General features: G+C 38.8%; 1 protein-coding gene across 2 annotated transcripts in view; it reads right to left on the minus strand.

The window, feature by feature from the left end:
* Positions 1 to 5963, minus strand: part of CCDC198 (coiled-coil domain containing 198) — a 29873-nt gene extending 23910 nt beyond the window's left edge. Inside the window, exons 1-2 of one of the 2 annotated variants that reach the window (XM_080809500.1) lie at positions 5469 to 5963; positions 2715 to 2797 (exon numbers count right to left, since the gene is read on the minus strand). In XM_080809500.1, coding sequence (XP_080665626.1) covers positions 2715 to 2797; positions 5469 to 5691 — 306 coding nt within the window. In that variant the 5' untranslated portion in view covers positions 5692 to 5963. The remainder of the gene's footprint in view (positions 1 to 2714; positions 2798 to 5468) is intronic. The other variant, XM_080809499.1, reaches the window with a different exon arrangement.
* Between the last annotated feature and the right edge of the window lie 4617 nt (positions 5964 to 10580).

A 10580-nucleotide genomic window follows, 5' to 3' on the forward strand; every position in this document is an offset into this window, starting at 1 on the left:
TATCATGAGAAGTCTGTTGAATGGTGAGATTTAAGCAAATCTTGGGAGATGAAGGAGGAAGTCATCCCAGGAAATTAACATTACATGGGGCCTTGGCGGGGGGTGGGGGGGTGGGGGGTGGGGGGGTGTGGTTGACCATCTCCACCTTAGGTAGGACCGGAGATGGTTGAATGAGAAAGTGAATCAGGCCAGGAGGGACAGTCGAGATCAACTTTTCAACACGAGATGAGCATATTGGGTTCAGAGTTCCCTGGCAGAGGCTCTCAGAATTCAGCAGTTGGAGTTGGAGTTGGAGAACTTTAGTTCATGACCCGCTCTTTACTTGAGAAGTAGATGTTTAGGAAGTGGAGAGTGCCAAACGTGCAACTCAAATTATTTAGGATGCAATTAGATTTGGTTTAATAATTAAAAATACTTTTAGAATTTTCTTTGGCAGAGATTAGGCTATTAATTAGCATGTCATGGGAACCCAGCATTTATTATTCTCTCAAAAACCCATTTGTGGTGGAAAATGTGCTGAGCCTCATTTGTGAAGATAATTATAGCTGATATCTTTGGGAGTGTCTGCCAAGTTCCCAGTGATTTCCCTCTTCTCTGGGAGCTGCTTCCAGAATTTATTGGGGTGGGGGAGGGGGGGCCGTCTCTGCCCACACTTCTACTGTGTGAGCATCTCCTCTGGTCATAGCTTATTGGAACAGAACTGGAATCATGAGCAAAGCTGAGCCAATAAGATCTTTTCTCCCAGGAATTTCGAATTGGAGCCTAGAGAGCCAGGCTAATCTGTCTGTTTGATTCCTGAATGCAAATTCAGGAATTGAGGGTGGCCATATTTCACCAAGTGGTCTTGAGGAACAGAGAAAGTCGATTTGCAGGAAGAATAAAGCAAATGCACAGAGAAGAGCTCAGGGGAGACACAGAGGGAGTTGTGCCTTTCAGGTTCCAAGGCAAAGCTGTTACCTGAAGCCCAACTGCCTCCCAGCTCTTGGTTTCAACAAACACTCCTGTAACTCATGACATTGGCAGCTAGCCAATCAGACTTACAATTCAGGGATACTATAGGTCTGCGATAGCAGGGAGAATGCATTTTGATTTTTATTCCCACCATGGATAATGGGGCTCATTGTCATTCATTCACCTATTCATTCACCATTCATTCATAAGCCTTTTTGAGGCTGCATATTAAGTGTCAGTGGCTGAAGATATAAGACAGAATAAGACACAGTCTTTGCGCTCAAATAATTCATTTGCCTTGGTTTTTAAGGTGGTTGGTTAGAATGTGGGGATACAGTCTTTGGTTCTGAAACACCAACGTTCTCCTTTTGAGCGAACTGATTTGAGAATCAAAGCCTAACTTTAGTTGCTTTTAACTTTAGATGGATATAAAAAGTACTTTGTGAACCTCAGACTGCTACACAAATCCTTTTCACTGGTTATAGTAATATCTCCTGCTTGAGTTATTCAGTTGCTGACCCAGGAACACATATTAAGCACACTCCTTTGAAGAGGTACATCTGATTTAGGAATAAAACGTAAGTTTTAAAATTGTCCAGTTTAGCTAGAGATTTCGCTCAAAGGTTTTAAAATTATATATCAATTTGATATAATTATTCTTTATTTTTTATTTAAGCCAAAATGTTTTAAGGTTTCCAATATTTTGGGGAAAATGCTTTTTTTTGTGAACAAGTGATATAATCACTTCCAACAACAACTGTGAGCTTCTGGAGAAGACAGGTACATAAAAACCAACTGAAACAGAAATAATCTCCAACAAATGAGCTCATATGCCTCTGGGATTTATCCAGATGTCTGGGTGAATTGTGTAGCAGGGGGGATTTGGTTCCAATTCCTTTTTCTTTTTCTTTTTCTTTTCCCCCCAATTCCTTTTTTCAGATGTCAGTGATAGATCCTGCTCGCAGGAGAGCCCAGACAACCCCTTCTCTTAGCTGATGCCCATTTTCAAGGATCCATTCAGATCTCTTTCCCCTTCTAGGATGAGTGTTCTCAGAATTTATAGCTCCCTAGAGGGAATTCATTAAATATTTATTAAGGTGAATGCATTTAAAGCTCTTGCTTTGCTGCCTTGGAATCCAATGTCCTCAATTGCAACAACCAGTTAACATTTAGAACGATGGAAGGTTATAATGGGATAGAAGGTATGTAGAGATCAATGATGCTGATGGTTAAGAGCATGGGCTTTGGAGATCTGGTTGATACCTGACCTCCACTGTCCTTGGGCAAGTTACTTAATTCTCTAAACCTCATGTAGTAAGCAAAGATAATACCTCTTTTCCCCCAGAGGTGTAGGAAGATTAAATGATTGGCATTGATCAAGTTGTGCAGAGTATATCTGACTTGAAGTAGGTGCTCATTAAATAGTCCTAGCTATTATGATTGTTGTTATTGTTCACTGCAAGTGACTTCTCCATAGTCCTCTAGCTCATCAGTGCAAAATGCAGATCTTTTGAATCCCATGATGCCTGTGTCTTTGATGCTATGCTTCCTTCTCTTGGTGGTGGTATTAAAAATGAAATCATTACAAAAGGAAATCCTAAAGAAGTAAGGTCTTTGCAACTGACAACATTCTCTTTATAACAACATTCTTATTCTTATTAACTTAATCATTTTCAATATCCCTCCTTTATGATTAGAGTTAAAAAGGGATGTTACCATGAAATCCAAGAAATTCTTTATGAACCCTTTTAAATTCATCTTACTTGAAGTCTTCGGGGTGGATGCCTTTTAATAATACTTGTTTCTCCGTGTTCCAGTGGAATGTCAAAATACATGGCCCTGGGTGCTTGAAGGATTGGGAGAGAAATAAAAACAAACCATAAACAAATTGGCTATTAAATTAGGCTAATCATGAGACTTTGTTAATACAGTTTGGTACCTTTTTAGTTATATATGTCCAACCTATATGTTGAATGTGGAGATGAAACACGTAGGCAGAGGTCCTACATGAGTGATAAAATATTAGCCTAGACCCAGGATTTAATTTCTGCTTTCCTCATTTCTTCTCTGGATTTATACTAGATGGAATTCATATTGGATTTATATTATAAGGGATTGGAAAAATCAACAATGTATTGACTACAAATATTGTTCAAACACAGAAGTTGGTCTGGAAAATGGGAACTTTTTCGTTTGTCTTAATTTCATGAAATCTCTCCAAAATAAATTTGGGAAATCAGAAAAAAATATACTTTTAAGAATTGAAAATGAATTTTCTTTTCAGATGAAATAAATGGATGGTAGATAGATAGATGGGTAGATATTAGATAGAGAGATGATTTAAAAAAATGGAGCATGAGTTTGTGATAGGAGTATGCAGTGTTTAGCATTGTACGTTCCCAATTAAATAGTTCTCCCGGGGCGCCTGGGTGGCTCAGTGGGTTAAGCCACTGCCTTCGGCTCAGGTCATGATCCCAGGGTCCTGGGATCGAGCCCCGCATCGGGCTCTCTGCTCAGCAGGGAGCCTGCTTCCCCCTCTCTCTCTGCCTGCCTCTCTGCCTACTTGTGATTTCTATCTGTCAAATAAATAAATAAATCTTTAAAAAAAAAAAAAAAAAAAAAAAATAAATAGTTCTCCCAACTAGGGAAAGAAATGCTCACAAGTTGCCCTATAATACAACATATCAATATTCTTTCCTGATGAAGTGAGCCTACACTACAGAACTAAGCCTTGTTAGGGAACAGAGCTAGGACTGAAAAGGTCCATTATGGGTTTTATTTTTTAGCTTGATTACCCTGGAGCGTTAGGACAGCTACCATGATCAACGCTGCATGAAGAAAGTTTTGTGTTTTCCTCTTAGTAATCGGAAGCATTCTAATTTCTAGGTTGTTGCACCGACTATTCTACAATTTCACTTTGCATTCTAAATGGAAAACTCCCTGCGTAATTACGTGTTTCTACCCTTACAACTATTTGAATGACCACCATAAGAACTTCACCATGTCGGTTTTTTCTTTCAAAAGATGCTGGCATATTGAATAAGACAGAAACAACAGTAATGACAACAAAAACAATTTTTGATTAAAAAATGTAAGTATTTCTGGCAACATTTTTTCAGCAGCCTGGCTATTCCTTATTTTTATACTATGACTTGAGTAATAACACTTCATTATTTAATTTGATTCATCCCAAATGGTAGATAGAGGCTGTGTCAGGCAGTTATATTTTTACCCTTGATTTATAGATGAAGGAAGTTGATGCAGTAATTTTCCCAAACTCATACAATTTGGCATTTGGTAGAGCTGAGTCAGAATATGGGTTTCCTAAAATTAGCGATCAGAACTTTCACCATCCCTTTGTTATTTTTAATGTGATTTTGTCTAAATAAGAATATTTTGAATATATTTTCAAAATAAGAATATTTTCAGGTGGGACACTAAGGCATTAGAATCAGTTTTCAATCAGTTTTCACTATTCAGTTACCAGAATCTTAAAACTCTGGATGCGTGGTTTGGATTAAAAAATAATAATAATAAAGGAACTCTTCAATGAATGTGGGAGAAAATTCCCGTTCACGTGCCTAGGAAGTTGGAGACATAAAAATAGGCCATATACCAGTCAAAGGTTGTTCGTTCTACAGAAAGAGCCACGAGAATCAGTCTGGGTGAGATCCACCAGATACAGAAAGAGGATATAAGGCTTTCTGGCCAAGTTGACCAGTAATGGGAACTTGTTTGTGTTATTGATCCAGAATATAAAGAATAAAATTACATAGATATGTGCATATGCATGCATTATATACTTGTATTTCTCTTCCCAAGTTAGCATCACTGTTTAATTATCCTTGTGGTTGATATAAAAATTTTACATGTCTTATAAAATATCCCAGGATAATTTATAGCCACTTCAGGCTCAGAGCTTCCAATCATCATGGGGGAAAATTCTCCTCATTCGGCAGATGACAGAACTTAGTTCAGATTCTGCATGAAGAATGTGGGGTTGGGGAGGGGGTGACTCATTCTCTCATCTGTACTGCAATAAATCAATTCTGTTTGGGGTGGTTTCCAAATTCACATTAGGATGAATTCACTCCTAAAGTGTTGCTTTCAAAACAACAAAGCCCGATGCACTCAATGGTACTGGAGAGAATGATTTAAATTTAGAATCCAACTGAAACATATGATTGTCATAATTTATCACATCTTATCTATATAATTTTAATCGTCTGGCAAAGCTAGGTATAAACATTGAAAGCACTGTAAACTAAGCTGAAACAGAATGATTTTTTCCTTCTCATGTGGAATGGTAAAAAGCCTTCGGTGAGCAGTTTACACACCCGTTCCAGTGCACCCGGAGTACTCGACAAACACGCACCCTCGAGCTGAAAGATATCCCCTTACATTTCAGCAATTTTGGAAACCTCCTGGTACGACTGTGGGGACAGACAGTCAAGTGCCTCTGTCCGTAGCTTCCGTTGGCCCAAACCCACACACCTCACGGTGGGTGCCACACGTACCTGCGGAGTATCTTCCACACCAGGTCTCCCGGAGAGGTGGCAGCTGCTTTTCCAGAGCTTTCTTCGGGTCCTGCAGGCTTGCGAACAGGTAGGAACTCTTTTCTTCCAGATTCTGATTGAGTGCCAAGTCCACGGGGCTGGCAGAGGGAGCCTCTCCCTCTTTGTCTTGCAAGGGAGCTACTTTAGTCACCCGAGGGTGAGCCTTAGAGTGGCTCAGGCCCATTTCACGCTAAGGACATTCAAAGCACAACTATGAGGGAAGTGGTTTGGGGCCTTGAACTGAGCTCGTCCTAATTAAGGTACGTCAGAATTTTACCTCAGCTCCACAAAGCACTTCATGGCATCTTTCTAGCTTTCTTTCACCGCACAGTAAACCCTCTGGCCACTGCCTGGGAGGATGGTTTCCATGGAGATGTCCCTTCAACTCCTTTGCCATTTCAGACCCAAAGAATCCAGTTAAACATTGACTCGGTTATGCTACTTTCTGAAAGACTCGTGGGTAGGAACGAAGCCACGGTTGATCATTAAACAAATCTGTAACACCAGGAAGGCCATTAACAGGGATGGAGGGCGGAGGTTTAAGGAAGCCTTAAACTTGACTATTTGATTGCACATGCCCTTCAATGCCATCGTTGAGAGCTACCAACTGATAATAGCTAAATCACCGTCAGAGGCGAGCGGATGCATGCTAATCATCGTTTGTTAATCTTTCATTTTAATTGAAGAATTTCTTTTCCAAATAGGATCATTAACAGCAGAGTGGCTAAAATAATCTTATTTTTCTTTCAATACCTTGAATTGCCTTTGAAGGGGATTAATACATTACAGGAGGGCATGGAGATAGTAGAATTTCTTCCCCGGAGAAAAGGGGGGCAACTTTTTCTTCTTTTTTGATGTATAGTTAAGATACAATTTTGTATTAGATTTAGGTGTACAACATAGTGATTCGACGATTCTATACATTACACTATTCTCACCACGATAAGCATAATTACCATCTGTCACCATACAAGTTTACTAGTATATTATTGGCTATATTCCCTATGCTGTACTTTTCATCCCTGTGACTTATTGATTTTCTGTCTGAAAGTTTGTACCTCTTCTTTCCCTTGACCTATTTCTCTCATTCTCCCAACCCTCTCTCCTTCAGGAAGCTTCAGCAAGTTTGTTCTCTGTTTTATGATTCTGTTTTTGTTTTTTGTTTGTTCATTTGTTCTGTTTTTTAGATTCTGCATAGAAGTGAAATCATATGGTATTTGTCTTTGTCTGACTTATTTCTCTTAGCCCAATATGCCCTAGCTGCATGCATGTTGTTGCAAATGGCAAGGTCTGATCCTTTTTTTTCTCTTTTTAATTTTAATTTTTTTTTTTGTGATCTGATTCTTTTTTATGGTTACTATTACATTGTGTGTGTCTGTGCATGTGTAAACCTCCTTTATCCATCCATCTATTGATAGACACTTGGGAGCTACTTCCAAATCTTGGCTATTGTAAATAATGCTGCAATAAACATAGGGGTGCCTGTATCTTTTCGAATTAGTGTTTTCTCTTTCTTTGAGTAAATACCCAGGGGACAAACTTCTTGAATAGATGATTCAAATAAACCTTGAGTTTTCAAAGGTAGCTTATTAACAGTGCTTTAAAAATAGACAAAAAAGACTGGAAGAAAAGGTGTTGAAATGTTAAGCAGTGATTTTTGAATGGGATTATGGGTGATTCTTATTTTATTTTTCATACTTAGAAACAAAACTCGCTTTCAAGTGTTAATTGCTCATGATCACATATTACTTATGTTTTCATCATTTCCCTATTGAGAAGTTCATAGAAATATATTTTTTTATTTTTTCCAAATCTGTTTGCTAAGAGGCTGATGTGGATTTAGAAAGTCTTGCTAGCCAACAGAGTTCATCTCAGAAGATATCTGAGTTTAATTTTTTCCTACTTACTCCCTTTGCATTTTACACACAATTTTTTCTGTGGCAGAGGCTTGTAAGAAAGACTCACATATTAACAGTATCTGCAAACAAAATTACCTCTGGCAACTGGAGACTAGCTTAATTATAAAGATTAAAATCCTTGAACAAGATCTTTTATTTCTGGGTACAATCAGTTTAAGTATTTCTAAGGGCAGAGGAAGTATAGCAAACAACCAGATAATTAGAAATTATGCTGGAAATGGTGGACTTCATGGATGTGGACCAGTGAGAAGGATTTTTTCTCTCAATTTTAGCTTTTTTATTATTTAATTTCAAGAGACTGTATCTGTGGAGAATATGAGCTTTGTGGGGGGAGTTGGGTACTTGTTGAGGAAATGATCAAAGCAGTGGATTTATACTGTGTTTGTTTCTCTTTTTATTATGAGCCCCTACTAAGCTTTATAATTTGCATAGATTACTTGACCATTCCATGCCTCAATTTCCTCATCTGTGAAATGGGGTTAATAATCATACTTCATGAGGAATGAATCAGTTGATTCCATGTACAGCTCTATGAGTAATACCCAATATATGCTAAGCTCTCAGTAAATATTAGCCAGTATTCTCCTCCTCCCAAGAAAGTAGTGCATGTAATAGGAGAGTCCTTATTACCTATTGGTCAGAATCCATTAAAATAAACATATTCCTGTCTAAAGCAGTTTACATTAAAGTAGACATATTTCTGCCTAAGCAGTTTACACCTAAATATAAAAAAGACCGATGAGGAAAGGGTACATTAGTTGGGTCTATTCAATGGAGAAGACAGTGGTGTTTAAGAACTATCGTATAGGGCTCCTGGGTGGCTCAGTCTGTTTGGCGTCTGCCTCCTGGGATCGAGTCCCGCATCAGGCTCCCTGCTCAGTGGAGAGCCTGCTTCTCCTGCTCCCCCTGCTTGTGTGCTCTCTCTCTCCATCAAATAAATAAAATATCTTTTTAAAAAAGAGAGAGAGAACTACCCTTTAAAAAGTGTTCATGCGCTGAGAGGATTTTTATAAGGAGGATGACGAAAAATAATTTCGATTTCATTAACAAAGTAACAGGAGAATTTAATCTCAGCAATAGTGTTACATGTAAGATGTGATTTCTTAACCATAAGACCTGGAAAACATTAAAAAGTTCTCACTCACCAAAACCTGGACTCCCCAGACCACCGATGATGCATGTAACTGTCCTTCCAGTTCAAGCGTGGTTATGCTCATGCATTACTGTGTGGAAAGGTGATAAGACATGATGCTATCTGTAACAGTCAATTTGTGAATATGAAATAAGAATGTAAGTTTACCAATCTCTTAAGTCAGAGAAAGGATTAAACTTTTCTAATGCTTAGAGAGCCCAGAGAAAACTTGACTAAGACAGTGGGCCCAGAGAGAAGAGGAAGTGGTGAGGTCCCAGAAGCAACACAGTGAAGCAGGGCCCAGTAGCCAAGTGTGCTATTCTGGCAAGCGAGGGATTAGAGTCCCCAGCTTGGAGCAGCTCCAAGGGCAACCGGACCATGGAGCTCCCACACAATATCCTCGCACCAGCTCAGAAAGCATGGACCTTTTTTTGAACACCTTCCTTCAAGACACTCCTTTTTTCAAGACCCAGAGTGAGCCAAGAGCCTACGGACCCTACTCTTACTCAACCTTCCTCTTCAGTCTTTAGAGCCAAAGGAAAGTAGGAGGTAAAACTTCAAAGTTGCTTTTCACAGCCAGAAATCTCTGCTTTTGTTCTTGGTCCATACCTAACTGGCCTCGTGCAAAACTTAAGGAATCTTGTGTAGGGGATTTAAATTCTACAGAAACTCAATACACATTCCTTGGGATACATGGATTTTCCTGCTCTCTAACAGTAGAACGTTTCACATTTGAATGACAGAAGGCTTTATATAGGAGTTTGGTATCTGAGGTGGGTGAGGTGACCTCTACATGTCCTTATAACTTTCAGAGCTGGCAAGACAACAGCAATGGTTTTTCTGGTGTGAAAACTTTCCTATCTTTGTCTATAGGATTGTGGTTTACAAACTCTCTTCTTAGTTTTGATGGGCTTCCCGGGGTCAGCCCCACTCTCTCGGCCCTCCACCTTGGTTAAGATGATGCTTGGAGAGAAGGGGCAAAGAAAGGCAGATTTTCTGCAGGTAGCTCAGCAGATACTATGTGATCAACAGCAATGCTGACTGCAGTAGCAGTGGGGTTTTAAAAAGCAACAAAGAGAAAACTATTCAACTGCTCAATGACTGTGAATGTTAATGGATCGTACATTCCAAAATTTAAAGAGCTTAATATTGGACAAATGAGTTCCTTAATGGGCTATGGATATATACATTTGGATGTTTTATATTAAGCAGGTGATGAATGGTATGGTGATTCTCCTTAAGAGAGGATGGCAGAGGTTTGGAGTCAAGTGGGTTAAAACTGCCTTTTGATCGTTGAGCATACAGTTTGCTTAGAAAGGCTTCAAACAGGATTGAAAACAACTTGTATACAAATACCCCTTAGGGCTGAATTTAATTTCACACATGGGTTAATTACTATGTATTGGCTATTCAGTAAGTGAGGTTTAAATCTTAAATGTTTAAAGGATTCCTAAATTACGCTTCTAATAATGTTACAGCCTTTTCTGCAATTGATCTGTAATGGATAAGCAATCATTGGGGTCTGTTCAGCAATGTGAATTATGTGCTCGGATGCCAGCTAAGCAGAGTTGATGTATGACCCAAACCTTAATTTTCCTCCCAGCGATTATTTCCCATTATATTTATCTATACATTGAGTGTGAGGGTAACAGTACAATCAGACCTACTTGGTAGGGAAATGCTGGAACAAAACAAATGAAGAAAGGTAAATTGAAGATTTTTTTTCATAAACTGTTAAATGAGATCAATTGAATCAAATTTATATCTTTACCCAAATCTGCAAGTGCATCATTGAATTAAATGTTAAAACCAGACCATCACATAACGCTACTCTGAGAACAGCCAGTGCATACATGAGTTTCTTAAAATGGAGAGTTACCACGACTTCACTTAAGCTCAAGGAGTTTTTATATATTTCATCTCTCATTGGGAGAACATCAACCTTTGGTTATAATAATCCTTTTAAAGACACCTTTAGGAAATCTACCTTCTTTCTTCCCACCCTCTCTTCTTTCCTTTCCT

This window comes from Martes martes (genome assembly GCF_963455335.1).
Source record: "Martes martes genome assembly, chromosome: 7".
Lineage (NCBI taxonomy): Eukaryota > Metazoa > Chordata > Mammalia > Carnivora > Mustelidae > Martes > Martes martes.